The 15,337-nt window shown below is 34.7% G+C and overlaps 1 protein-coding gene across 1 annotated transcript in view; it reads left to right on the forward strand.

Annotated features, from left to right (window-relative positions):
• LOC134532738 (PAX3- and PAX7-binding protein 1) overlaps window positions 1-15,337 on the forward strand; it is a 46,339-nt gene that overhangs the window by 29,570 nt on the left and 1,432 nt on the right. The window contains exons 10-14 of the mRNA XM_063369544.1: window positions 5,673-5,873; window positions 6,227-6,426; window positions 7,313-7,463; window positions 8,942-9,137; window positions 12,852-13,062. Coding sequence (XP_063225614.1) covers window positions 5,673-5,873; window positions 6,227-6,426; window positions 7,313-7,463; window positions 8,942-9,137; window positions 12,852-13,062 — 959 coding nt within the window. The remainder of the gene's footprint in view (window positions 1-5,672; window positions 5,874-6,226; window positions 6,427-7,312; window positions 7,464-8,941; window positions 9,138-12,851; window positions 13,063-15,337) is intronic.

Below are 15,337 nucleotides of genomic sequence, written 5' to 3' on the forward strand. Positions count from 1 at the left end.
GCTATTCAAATACTGTATACAATACTTATAGGCATTAATGAAAATTTTATGATTTAGAGTATGTTTCGTAAAATTATTAGTCAAGTTGAACAGCGTCACTGAAGTTCTCGTTGAAAAGTCTTCTAGGCCGAACGATAGCTCGACTTGACTAGTTCCGGTCATCTGGTTGAAAACCAAACACCCCAGTCTGGCTTGCTCACAGCATGAGCCACCAGCGAAGCACACTGCTTCATCGTCCAACGCACAGTCCACTCTCCCTCTCCGCAACCCGGTGGGCAGTAAGCTGGGCCCTGACGTCAGCCGCCACCCGCGCTCCGTCGCGATAATCACGTGGAACACACACCCGGCGTGTAAACCAACTTGCCCTTTGAAAAGACTGTTCAAAAACACTGGGAAAAAAATGATTGTTTATTAAAAGTGAATTTACATCATATTCTAACTTTAAAATAATAATAATAATAAACCGAAACTGGCGGAATTAAAATTTTTATAAGGTAAGCAAATTTTAAGTTTTCAAACTGAAATTTTAAAACTAACAAAAAAGTAAAATTATTTAAAGAAATTTCAAGAACAGTTATTCAATTATTATTTTAAAACATTCTAGCAGAAAACAGTAACAAAATTAGGAATTTTAGTTTACATATCATTACCATTCTTTTGCTTGGTTTTCCTGTGTATGACAGGGTTTACCAACATTGTCTAGTAAGTTTGCACTTGACTAGTAAGTTTGCCAGTGCTGACTGGTTACACAACTATGCTGATACTACTAACAAAACAACTGACAATAACTCATTGTAATGTGCAGTACCCAACAAAACAGTTGTTTTACAACCTGTGTTAACCCACTATTAACAATATATATTTTGTCATGCAAGTTGCAAAATATATAATGTGTGTAAAAGGAGTATATCTGGAAATTGACAAAGTACAATGCTGTGCTGTCATCATTTGTGCAAATTGATGAGAGATGGCCACAGGGTGGCTCCATTTAATTTTTTATCTATTTTGATTGCTAGGATTAGTTCATTTGCAAGAGAAGAATTTGCCCAATTAAAATTAGTTCTAACTTTGATTGTTCTTTTAGGAATTCCATGTTACCATCTGCTATTCAAACAGGCTGATAAATGTTTTGAGAATAACTAAATTATTATAGACAGACCTAAAGCAGTGTCAGTGATATGGTAATAATGCCAATAGAGCAAAATAATGCAATTTTGACATTTGATTTGCATATTGCTAATATGCATGAAGCTTTTAAAATGTAATGGTGCATACAGATTGTTTAATGCATTATATAGCCACAGGAAATATTTTGTATTAGAACTTTCAGACGTTAGGTAGTGGGAGGCACTGTCTTTACCACACCACTTTGTTACAGCAAAGCAATAGTATAAATATAATTTAAAATCTCTGCCATGAATGAAAAATATTTGTTATTAGGCAGAAGTTTGTGACCATGTTTGATGAAAAGAGGAGAATTATTTGGCTATATGTCAAGTGTATTAAGTAATTGTTGGAAAACTAGTGGGTGAAAAAATTTGTAAATCATTATAACAGATGTAGAATATGTTGGTCATGGTACGTTAGTGAAGATGTTTCTCTAGGCGGGACTGGGAGACACATTTTGGGGGATTCTCACCCTGGCCACATGTTGCTTCCAAGCAATCTGCCATTTCCTCGTGGTAGGTAGTGGAGTTTGTGCTGACTTCTAGAATTGCCTGTACACACTTGAAAGGAAAGATGTAACAAAGAAGATTTGAGCAACGCCTTGGAAACACTCGTCTTCTGCAAGTCTCGACATTGAAAGGATCATCTATGTTGGTATTTTTTTTACATTCAAGCACCACTTCACTAAACAGCATTTTTGTACGGCTATTCCTGCCATCTGAAAAACTTTCACACTTTCCTTTTTATCCATGGTGTACATGTACTTGTCAGATGATTTCCTGAAGAATTCTGTTCCTCAGGATTCCAGTATATAATTGAACTTTACATCAATAAAATAATAAATAATAAATAATACATTTGTAATAATATTTTTTTCCATAGCCATCAAGTATGATGTCGACAATGAAAGTTTGATAAACTTCATATGTATATCATGGAGATAGTATAAATTGTCCACTGAAGTGGACGAATAGACAAAATGGATTAACATAAGTACAGTATCAGATTCTCTTTCATGTAAGGTGGACATATCATAAATAAACCACCTTGAATATTCAGAGCAGTTTGAGGTTACCACTATACATAGTTCAGTTATTACATATTTAATTTTAAAGTTTTGTTAATTATGTATACTTAAGGAATAACAAAATTACTTGGTAAGTAATGTTACTTGTAAGGAAACTCTTAAAAATGGTTTCTAACTATGGCTGTTTGCTCCCCCAATCATCATTCCAGTTAATAAGTTTCCAGCCAGTAATTTTAATTCCTGTTCCTTATTGATGGTTACGTAAACCCAATCTATCGATTATTTGTTTGTAAGGTAACAAGGATAATTGGAAATGCCCTTTTTGACTATCCAAGGTTATTTTATAGAAGAGTAATATTTATATACATTTTGTTATGAAAGAATAGAAAAAAATAATATATCCTCCTTCACTTATGTTTTACGATCATAGAACTGGTAAATTGGGTTCATTCAATTATTAATAATTATTGTGGAATCAAATCTGACATTCCTGCTAACATGACCATAGATCATAGGTAGAGGGAGAGAGGCAAAGGGTCTAGGCTCTCCCCCTTCCCCCTCCCCTTTGAATAAAAAAAACTCTCTTATGAGGGTCCCGCTAGCGTTTGCAAAATCGTAACTGTGAAACTAGAATGATAAACATAATCCTACAAGTCCCACTCCTTGGGAACCCTACAGATTTTCACCCCTGCCTGCTAGTTTCGCATAAATTAAAGTGCTACAAAAAAAGATGGTGGTTTTCATGTATAATAGGTTTTTGCAGGACAAATTCTTCATATTACTACAATGCTTGATAAAATTCCAATAGTTTTCCACTATAGTACAGCTGCTAGCTTATTGACTAAGAAGTATTATTTTTTTTTTCAAATGTGGGTTGAGGTTTTACTGTATCATAATTAAAAGCCACTAAGACTGTTTACTTTTCAAAATAAATGGTATTGCATCGAAGGTAATGTTTTCGGCAAATTCTGATAATGCTGGTATCAGTTGAGCAGCATGTGTTTAAGATATTTTTGGGTGGATTCTGGCTAATGTCCTTGGCTGCCAGGCATTACTGCGCTGCTGGGATTTTTAGTTCACTTATAGTTATAGTTTATCGTTACTCACCGTCTGTTTTCATTTCAGTACAGTTTTTCCTGTTTTATAACGGGTTACGTTTCACATTTAGTATTCCTGCTAAACCTATTTTGACATCCGATAATCTGGCAAAATTGCTAATCTGTTATGGCCTGTGCTGTGTTGGAACATACAAGGAGTTAGTTGTCCTAGGTTTGGTTGGTGGGGGTTTCTGTGATTATTAAAGTGTTTTATTTATTTTTTTATTTTTTTTTTCAAAATGTCTCATGGCCATTGCTAGGATAAGTTTCACAGGTTTGATTAAGTAGTATTGAAACAGAGGAAAAGTGGCTTTGAAACATTTTTTATCAATAAATAGATTGTACGTACAGATTTAGCTCCTTTAATTATTATTTATTAAATAGTATAGCTATTTTATTTAAACTGTTAATTTCTATTGTTTTTTTTAATCTGTTTTTTTTTTTTTTTTTTTTTTACAGAAAAGTAGTCATTAACCCTGCAAATATTCACACAGCTTCTATATATGAACTGTTAATTTCTGTTGTTTTTTTTTATCAGTGTTTTACTGAAAGAAGTAGTCATTAACCCCACAAATATTCACACTTCTATATACGTAGTATTTTTTTAAACTTAAAATATTTTAATAGCAGTAAGAATAAACATTCTTCTGCCGTAGAGTCATAAACCTCACAAATATTCACACAACTTATATATACGTAGAAATTTTTGAAATTTAAAATATTTTATTAGCAGTAAGAATAAATATTCCTCTGCCTTAAATGGTAGGGGTTTGGGTTGGTACAAGTACATTTCTTATCAAAACACAAATTGTGTTCTAAGAAAAAATTAACAAAAAGAAATGTCTTCTGGGAGAGATGCTGTTAAAATCTTAAAATGGTTATTATATTTTGAAAACATTTTTTTAAATTATTTTGAAATTTTGACTGAACTAGTGATAGTTTTATTGTGGTTATTCAGTACTACATCTTCTGTCGAAAGCTAATCTGATCTTCAAGATATTGCTACAACTGGAATTGGTGATGTAAAAAAATCACACTAATGCTGCAAGTAATATTTTTTTAAAATGATCATGGTTGCTCTACAAAAATTAGTAATGTGTGAAATATGTAGTTGGTTAATCTTTTGAGGCATGGGTAAGTTATTGTGCATGGGCACATAAGAGTTTTGTTGCATTTATGTCCAGTGTGTATGTGTGTGTGACCTACATGTTTGTCCATGTTCATGTGCATAGGTGTTCCTTATGTTCATGTATATGTGCTAATTTATTTTATGTACATGAGGATAAAGCAGTTTGTTATTTGAGAAACAGCTGTGACTTATAAATTTCAGCAAATAGTACTTCCCCCCCCCCCCCCCCAGTTTTCTGTCATCAAAATTATTTTTCAATACCACATTCAAAATACATTTTTTTTTTTATTGAAATGCATGTTATTCATCTGTAAAATACTCTACTTGGTAATTTACTTAGCATTATGATTCCAAAAGCATCAATTCCATTATTTTATATTTTACTGTGTGATTATTTTCACTTGTAAAAGGGGCAATGTGTGGAAAATGATAATGCATATGATATATGTTGATATGACGGCTTGGATGAGAGGGAGAATAAACAGTGGAATATGCCTCAAAACTGGTGTGTCGGCAAAAACAGAAGAAAATGAAAGGAAAATAAGGAGTGTTAGGAATCCAGAGAAATAAGGGAAATACATTTAATGCAGGTGATGGTTGTATGTGGAAGTGCTCGTCAGAATCAAACCCAGTCATATACACAAATAATACAAACACTTTATAAGATTTTGTAAAATGATCACATTGCTAAGATGGCAGCAAAAGTAACCCTGTGATCTAATGCACTCTCACAAGAACCTAGTAAGTACGCATATTTTTATGTACTTCTATGACAGTTATGAAACTGTAAAAATGAAATAAATTTGCTCAAAAGTTTTTTTAATTTAATCACTACAAGGTCTGTAACACGAATACAAGATTACACATGTTCTTTTCCAAAGTAAACCCATTTATGTTTGTACGTATTCTGTAAAGAGGTTTATTGTGTAATTTTTGCATTTGGAAATAATAAAAAAAAACAATTTTGATGTAAGTAACTGATATGTTTTTATGTAAAAAATTTCGTTATAATGTAAACCAAAAATTATTATAGATTATTATGCTTTTACAAAATGTATTGATTATTATCATAAAATAAGTTGATGGTGAAATAAGTAATTTTTTTTTTCTCATACTGGTGGTTGGTTTTTATCTAGTTTCTGAATTTCTGTATGGTGGACCACCAAAATGGCATGCTGGTCCCGGCTGGTGTGAGTGTGTGTTGCGGGGAGACGGCGCGTTGGCACGGCGCTTGTTTCTCTGTGCCGCGCAGGGCCGGGAGCGGCGGGCGTGCAGAGGGGCACCCGGGAGCAGGAGGAAGCGCGGACGAGACGCGCCGCCGAGCGCGAGGGTCGTCGCACGCGACGCAGGCGCGCCAGGGAGATGAAGGCCTCCGCGGCACGCCACGTGGAGGGGATGTCCAGCGACGACGAGCTGACGGAGCTGGAGGCCACCGCGTTGAGGAGCCAGAGAGGTGGGCGTCCCTCGGCACCCCCCCAAGTGCTCCCTCCTGTTTTCTTACATATCGCTCCTATACCAGCAACTGATGGAGGTGCTTCGATTTTTGTTTGACAAAAGAACGTTTTGAAGAATTTAGTCCATATTAATTGATTTATATTTTTTATTATATTGACTTATTGTATGTGACGAAGTTAAGGCTTTTTCACAAAAATGTAAAACAAATGTAATGTGTTAAAAATTAACTGTACAGGACTGAGTTAAACCTTAAAATATAAGGATATGAATACTATCTTTAACAGTAAATATAAATCAGAAATTCAAGAAAAATAATTTTTAAGTGACTGTAGTACTTAATTTTTGTTTCAGAAATCGTTGAATCGGACGCACGTATAGTGTTCGAAGACGTGGTGGAAGAATTTTGTTCAGTGCGCTCCATTCTGAAGCGGTTTGAGAAATGGCGGACAACTGACATGGACGCCTACAAAGAGGCTTACGTGAATCTTTGCCTACCCAAAATGCTTGGCCCCATCATTCAGCTCAAGCTGATCAGTTGGTCTCCCTTGCAGGTAACTGCGTGTGTGGATATTTTGAAATTAAAGTGTAGTTGCGGTATGTTATGCACTTTGCCAGATTAATAGGCCTGTTCAAATATCAGTTTTGTTAGTTTGAATCAAATACGAATATAAGTATCAAATTAAAATAATGAGAATAATTATACAAAAAAAATTTTCACATGTAACAGCTTCTGGAAAATTAGACAAATAATACTTACGTGAAAGGTTGGTTTAGTCAAGTCAGCTACAATGATTATTAGGAATATTTTTGTTAAAGTATTTAAATTATGAAATAATTTTTTTCCATTTATGCAGCTAACCTAGCTTAATGAAACAACTAACCTTTCATTTTAGTTCCTATTCACCTTATTTTCCACAATCTCCATCTCTACATATTGATTCAGAAAATTTTCACGAACCGCAAAATACCAAGAAACCCTTTGTCATAACCATATATCTTGCTATTTTGCTTGGTGAAAATCATGTGGGAAAATTCATAATTCTGTATATAGTACAGATTTTTACCCAAATGTTGATTTTTTTGGCTATGTCAATTTAAAGGTGAATGCCAATTTGATTTTGCCTGTTAGTTTGTCCATAGTTTATTTCCATTGCTAATGTGTGTGATCCAAACATTGAAAGCTAATGACCACTCATGATTTATACTAACTGAATTGGCAATGCTATTCCATCATCATAATTTAATGTTGACCATTACATCATAATGTTAAAAAAATAATTTTGTCATTACTTTTATTTTTTATACAATTTTAAAATGGTAAAATGGTCAAAATTTATTGAGAAAAAAAATTATTGAGAATTTTTGGTTTATTTACAGATTCATTAATAATGATAGTATGTTAAAGTAAGTCTTTATTTGTTTTTTGTTCACCTGTAGGAAGGCATGGAGTTTGAAAGGTATAAGTGGTACAGCAGTTTAATGTTGTATGGCTTGAACGTATCTCAGACAGAAAGTTCACTTAGGCAAGATCCGGACCTTCTCTTGGTTCCTACTATTGTGGAGAAAGTCATTCTGCCAAAGATGACACGTAAGTTTGCATGTCCATCTCTTGTCTTTTGTTCCTCTATTGTGTCAGTGTACCTGTTTTCACCCTAATAATTCAGTATGCTTGGTTTGCATCAAAATGTTGACAGGGGTAAGAAGTTATAGCTAGAATTTTCGTAACTGTTTCTTTTATTCAAAACCTCGCCCAATTTTTAAATTTATCTTTAGAAATATATTGGAATCCTGTAATTAATTTTTTAATAGTGTGAGAAATAAAAGAAGTGGGAAAAAAAAACTGTAGCAGAGGGTATTGAACCCGAGCTGGCAAATTGCCAAAAAGTTGCCCCAACTCTGATCCTACCCTTGAAAGCATAACTAACACATTCAATAAGAATTTGATATCTGTACTGTACATTCAAATGAAGTTGCAACTGTTTCAAAGATCTAAAATAATGTAGGGTATTAGTTGAAACAAGATAATGAATAATTTTAATTATTCTGTGCATACAGCCAAATTAAATGAAAGTAGAAATGTAAATGATGACATAATCTTAATAAGAATTGAGTAGGTGCGTGTATAAAAATTTTTAAATTAGGAAAAATAGGGGAAGAAGTCGAGAAGAAGTTCAACATCCCGAAATCGTCCTCGTTTGCATGAAGTTTGTACCTGAATGTATCTAAATAGATTGAAAAAATAAGTTACTATGTTTGACCCTGAGTCTCTTATCTGCTCTAATCATTTTCCAATCACTTGCAGATTTATTTTTATTCTGAATAGTTCTGCCCAAGAAATATAAATATATATTATAAGTCCAAATGGCACTAATTTGGTGAAATTAGCATTAAGAAATATTTTGAGTATATTATTTGTTGGTAATACATTATCTTAATGAATAAAATTAATTTATCAAAATTAAAATAATTACACTGAAATCTTGTTTTTCAAAAACAAAATCGCCTTAAGAATAAAACCATAAAGATTGTCCGTAGTAATTAAGAGCAGGGATGGTTTTGGCAGTTGGGTGCCCACTGCGAAAGTGGTATGTGTAGCATTGGCGTAGCTGTGTTCATAAAGTTGTGGGGGGGGGGGGGGGGAAATAATGATTTTGATGTCATGTGAACCCATTCCCCTCCTACTAAGACGGGCGGTCCGGGGGTCCTCCACCGGAAAAATTTTGATTTTTAAAAGTGCAAAATAGCGCTTTTTAAGCAGTTTTTGTGTCTAACCATTGGATACATCGATGTTAAAATTATTATTGTTTCCTTAAGATAAAATTTGAGAGTGAAGAAATTACAAATAAAGTTGGGCAGAATAATATTATAAAATAAAAATATCACGGTCTAGAAAGTTGGGGGGGAACAGTCCCCTCCACCCAAAAAGTTCAGGGGGACACGTCCCCCCTGTCCCCTCCCCTCCCCCCCCCGCCCGGTTCCTACGCCCCTGATGTGTAGGGATTGGACGCACTGTGAACAGTTAGTTTTACCGGCGGGTGTGTGTGTGTGTGTGTGTGCGGTGGGCAGGGCTGGTCGAGGTGCAGTGGGACCCCCTGTCCACGTCGCAGACCCTGAGGCTGGTGGGGCTGACCAACCGCCTCGTGCAGGAGCACCCCACCTTGGTGCCCGGCAGCAAGCACCTCAGCAAGTTCCTCGCCGCCGTCATCGCCAAGATGAAGGCCGCGGTCGAGAACGACGTCTTCATTCCGATCTCGTCCAGGCAGTGGGTGTTTTATCATTGTGTACAGTAGGAACGTCACTAGTCTGCTACTGTGAATATCAGTTGGTAACAAAATGCAGCCAAATTAAGTTACTGGGACTTAACAGTGACACATTTGAAGGACTTAACTTGATTGAAAAATGTATTACTTTTTAACATATGTAAAAAATATATATATATTTTTGTACCAAAGTACACTGTCTGTGCCTCTTTGTGTTCATACTGAAGAAGTAGTGGTAATGTACTTGGCAAATAGAACTATTTTCATCCAGTTAGCAAAACAGTTGGTTGTGTAGTCTGAAAAACATTAGTAATCTGTGAGTATTTGAAATTTTTTTTTTTTATATTCTTCAAATATTTTATATTCATCCTGACACATTTCAATTAGAATAACTTTTTTGATCATTCGTTACCATTATATACAGCTAGTAGATCTCATTCATAAAAAATAATAAATTTTAAAAATTTAACATTTATGAAGTTAAGAAGTATTATGAGAATTTTGGATTTGACCATGCAACATTTTTTTTATATATACAGTAGAATCCTGTTATAACGAATCTGAAGGGAGTAGTTTATATGTTCACTATAGAGGGGAAACTTTATATCTGGGAAAACTTTTATATTGGCAATACATACTCAAAAGCAAAATCTTAACTACACATAGGCCTAAGCCAAGAAAAGAACGAATGAAAATACTCAAAGCAACAGTTTTATGAGCAAATGCAGATATTATTTTTAATGAACTACACTTTCTATTACCTAATGGTTCTTGGAAATCGGCGTATTATCCTTTTTTCGGACATTTAATACTCTGTGAGTTTATCGCAGCTTGAGAAAGAAGATTGTTCAGCTTGTTTAATATTGTACTTAATGTGGATGTTGCAATTCCCAGTTCCTTTGCTATTAACACGTGCGGGACAGTGGGGTTGGAGTCTCCCTTTTCAATAATGTCCAGTTTATCTCGCACAGATAATGCCTTACGTTTTTACCGCGTTTTTCACTTTTTTTTATGTACGTATTTCTTATTGAAGCACATTTGCAGCTTAATAACACGTAATTCTTTTTACCGTCAAAAGTAAATAAACGAAAAATAACGAGTCTGGTGCATCAAAGATTACTACGTATCATTTAGTATCGCAGTTGCTAAAGCTGGAACGAAATTTTCTCACTTTCTATGGAAAAATTTTGTCCACAGAGTTCTATATAGTGGTAGTCTTACGAACCTTACCCGTTCAAAATGTCCGAAACGTGAACGATAAAAATGAGACGTAAAAATATTGAATTTGCTGCTATAATGTAAATATGTATTTGTGTGGCGGTAATTTATTTATAATTTTGATAACATAATAAATGTACATGCGTTCGCCCATTCTTTAACTATGCAAGGAAAACTATTTTTTATTTTCACCAAACTGATCATTTTTGGCTACACGTAGCCTACCGAGGCCACTCGAATACGACTTGTTTATAATATGAACAGTGGACAATCGAGTAGCGTATTGCGGAGAAAAACTTCAATGTGATCCAGTATAGACGTTTTGTGAAAAAACTTTTAATTATATGAAAATATTTGAGATAAATGTGCATTATGTCGGCAAAATTTGTTCGTGGTACACGGGAAAACGTATCAACATTGACAAAAGTTGTGCGCTATATCCAATAAATTAATACATAACCTCAAATCATTTTGCCGGGACTGAGACGGAAATTCACAATAAACGGGAATTCATTATAGGCGGGTTCACTATAAACGGGTTCTACTGTATACAGCAAAACCCCTTATTTGCACTTTTCATGGGGACAAAGTAAAAAAGTGTAAAAAGCGGGAAAGTGTAAATAAAGGGAAAAGTATAAAAAGGAGTACAGTTTACCTTATTTAGAATTTTTTTCCTTTTGTTTAATAGCACATACTACAATGCAGGTACAAACACACTAACAACAAATTTTACTTTAGTATTTAATCAATTATTAATTTACCACATTTGACAAAAATAAAAAAAGAATGAAAGCAAAATGTTTTTCTGATTACTTCCTAAAAAATAAATTTGAAATTTTCTTCTGTTTGCTTTTTTGGTTGTTCAAGGAGATTATTTGCCTCTCCAAATTATAAATACAGTTGCAACCGGCAGGGTTTATAACAAATACGGGCTACATACACATTGCTCACAGTAAAAATTTTTTTAAGAAAAGGCAGCAAATTGATGAATATTTACCGTCAATAGCGCGCCAAACGCGGAGAAAGGTCATTGTACTCGGTCAGCTGCTGTAACGACGCGACGGCGCATGCGCACTCTATGCTCCGCCCAGACTCATGACGCCATCAGCCGCCAACCAATAGATGCGAGCTTAGCGGAAAAAAATATAAGCTCCACCTCCCGTGTACCAATTTTATCCAGTTCTAATACCAGTTTATTGGTATACGCACCAGTTTTCTCGCTGCCGTGACATGTTCAAGTTTACGTTTATCATGATGTCTTGATACCAATAATTAATTATTTACGATCCCCAGAAATAAATGGTTAGTTTAAAAAATATGGCGTCAACTGTACAATACTTCCCAAATTATAAAAGACGTATAAAACAGTTACCAAGACACCGCTCATTTTATCTTGTGAAGTTTATGTCTCGTACCAGTATTTCGGCTAAGTTGTGATATAAATACAGTATCAGAACTTACAAGCAGCCATGTTTATACATTCATGAGTTTACGTTTTCCCTCGTGCATTTTAGATTGTCTCCTGCTATAATTACTCGTACTTTTACACGCCTAGGCTTAAATTATTACATTTTTAGAAATAAAAGCAACTTTTCATGTTATAAAATATGTATATTTTGCTATTTAAAATGTTCATTGCCTACTAGCTCCACGGTATTTTCTGGTTGTTTATGGTTGTTACGTGACGTAAATAGCGGGATTGATTCGATTTTTGAGACGTAATTCGCGGGAAAGTATTGTATTGGACTATATGGGAACCAAACGGGACCTGAAGAATATAGTGCAAATAACGGGAAAACGTAAATAACGGTAACGTAAATAAGGGGTTTCGCTGTATTTATATATCAAATAATCTGTGATTATGTGGGGGAAAAACTTACAAATGTACTCTATTTTTACATTTATCTAATTTTAATCAACAAAAAAAATTCTCAAACTTTAAATTTTACTGGTTTAAGAAAATGCATTGTCAGGTTTTTTATTTGTGGTATTTTTGTTTGTGGTTCCATGGACTCCTGTGTAGCGTAAAAACATTTCACTGTATGTTTGAATTAATTTCAAATGATATTAAATTTTTTGTGAATAATTTATTTAATTTATAAATTGTTTTGAATAAATAAAGTATTTGTAGAAGGCTAAAAAAAAGTACTTGTAAAGTGTAGGGTAAGGGATTGTGGGGCCGTGGATGGGGAGGGGGGAGAGAGAATTGTGAAATACGTAGTTGTTATATTCCTTGCTTCCCACCAAGGTGATAAATATCCCGATTTTTTCGTAAATGTAAAACTGTGTTATTAGCTAGTGAGTGTGATTGGGTTTTTTTTTTCTCTCTCGTCCACTTAATTACTTCAATGCACTCATCTTGGCAAACGTCATGACTCAGGAGTCCACGAGACATTTGGTCCAAATTAATCTATTTTGACTAAAAAAAAAAAAAAAAAAAAAAAGAGAGAGAGAGGTTTGTGAGTCGGGGGCGTGAGCAGAGGCGCGTGGTCCGGCAGGGTGTCGGACTCGAAGGGGAGCAGCGCGAACGTGTTCTTCCAACGGCAGTTCGGCAGCGCGGTGAAGCTGCTGAGGAACCTGCTGAGCTGGCAGGGCATCGTGGGCGACCACGTGCTGTGGGACGTGGCCCTCAACGCCCTCCTGAACCGCTACCTGCTGGCGGCCCTGCGCATGTGCGAGCCCGTCGACGCCGTCGACAAGTGCAGCATGGTGAGCGGGCGCTCCCCCCCCCCCCCGTTTAAATTACCATTATTACCGTTTATTTCTCGACTTTCTCATGACTTTTGTGTCCAGTCCAGTTTTTTTTTTTTTTTTTGTGAAGTTAATGACTTCCCTGACCTGTTGACACTGTGATTTAAGTGTTAATGGTTACATAAGTTGAGCCTTGAAAGAAACCTAATAATAGATCATTTATGATTGATTTCAACACTGTGTTACATTATGGAAATAGTTCTGCATCATAATGATGTCCTGCCCCATCCACCTCGGTCGGTTAGGTTAACCTTGCGGGGTGGACACAACAGGGAAGCACCAGGACCTTAGGCTCAATGGCACTGCTTTGTATGCCAGCCTGCAAACGTTTCTCTCCGACACAGTCTCAGCACGGCGTGAAAACATCGGAAGTCACTTTGCTGGCACCGTTTTTAAAAAAACTATAAAAAAAATTCTCTTCTTTTTAATATAAAATTTTATTGTTACTGCTCCAAATGCAAAACTTAAAATTACGAAGCATGTTTAATACTAATACAGTGGGTTACTGGTGCAGTGGAACTTTATAGCTTTACTGTAGGTAACCAGGACGTAACCACTTCATAAACAAAACCTTTATTATAAGTGAGATTTAACAGAAAATAATTATTGAATCACAGTAGAACCTCATTTTTTACATATTTCAAGGGGCCTGGACAAAAGTATGTATATAAAAAAACCAACAACATTAAAAAAAAGAGAAAACATAAAAAGAGGGAAGTGTTATAAAAATATATACATATTTATGTTCTCACTATGTTAGAAACAATAAGCAAATATACACCACTTACATTTTTACATATTAACTAGGACTTAATTATTTCACATGGTGAAAACAATAAATCCGTCCAGTCTTGCAGTTCTTCTCAATTGGTTAAGTTGAACATGAAATTTTAACTCTTGAGTGAGATGTGAATGTTGAAATATCTCAAAATATCCACTTTTTTGGCCTGATGGTGTGCTATTAAATGCAGCACTGTTGCAACGTAAATTACAGTAAATGCTTTCGCACAAAATGTGAAAGTAAGGCATTAATACTACAGTCAAGTCTCATTAATACGAACCCGTTTAATAAGATGTTCCCGTTTACATGAAGCAATTTTCTGGTCCCGGCAAACAGAATTAAGCTTTCAAAATGGTACAAACTTCGTTTCATACGAAATACGGTTAATATGTAATTCAAAGTTGTATTTCGTCCCATACAGAAGTATTTCTACATATAATTATAATGGTTAATAGGAATTTTAATTACTATCGGAATGCCAAAAACATTTGCGGAACGTAGTGAAGTGATATTATCTGAAACTGTGCACGAATAACTAATTATTGTTCTTTGTACGTGGCACATTTGCATTTATTTGTATCAATGAGTACGAAACGCAAACGAAACGAGTTAATTTTGGCGGAAAAGCTTAAAATCATAAATGAAGTGGACAGCGGCAAGAAAACAAAAACTGAAATCACGAAAGAAGTTGATCTTCCTCTTTCTTCGTTGTCAATGATACTAAAAAATCGGAACAACATTGAAAAAACATTTTTAAAAAAAGAAAAATCCCCTATCGTAATATTTATGCGAGTTCTTTTTTTCTGCTACGTACCTGGTAAAGTAATTTTTCTCGAAGGCATAAAATATGGTTAGTACAAATCTCGTTATTACAAAGTGCATATTTTTTGGTCCCCTCAGGTTTGTATTAATGAGACTTGACTGTATTTCAGTACGGCATGAAAACATCTGAAGTCACTTTGCTGGCACCTTTGTTAAAAAAACTATATAAAAAATCTCTTCTTTTTGATATAAAATTTTATTGCTACTGCTCCAAATACAAAAAACTTAAAATTACGAAGCATGTTTAATACAGCGGATTACTGGTGCAGTGGAACTTTATAGCTTTACTGTAGGGAACCAGGACTTACCACTTCATAAACAAAACCTTTATAATAAGTGAGATTTAACAGAAAATATTTGTTGAATCACAGTACAACCTCATTTTTACATGTTTCAAGGGGCCTGGACAAATGTATGTATATAAAAAAAAATGACAACAACATTAAAAAAAAAGAGAAAACATAAAAAGAGGGAAGTGTTAAAAAAAATATATATTTATGTTCTCACTATGATAGAAACAATAAGCAAATATACACCACTTACATTTTTACATATTAACTAGGACTTAATTATTTCACATGGTGAAAACAATAAATCCGTCCAGTCTTGCAATTCTTCTCAATTGGTTAA

This window comes from Bacillus rossius, chromosome 6, assembly GCF_032445375.1.
Source record: "Bacillus rossius redtenbacheri isolate Brsri chromosome 6, Brsri_v3, whole genome shotgun sequence".
Taxonomy (NCBI): domain Eukaryota; kingdom Metazoa; phylum Arthropoda; class Insecta; order Phasmatodea; family Bacillidae; genus Bacillus; species Bacillus rossius.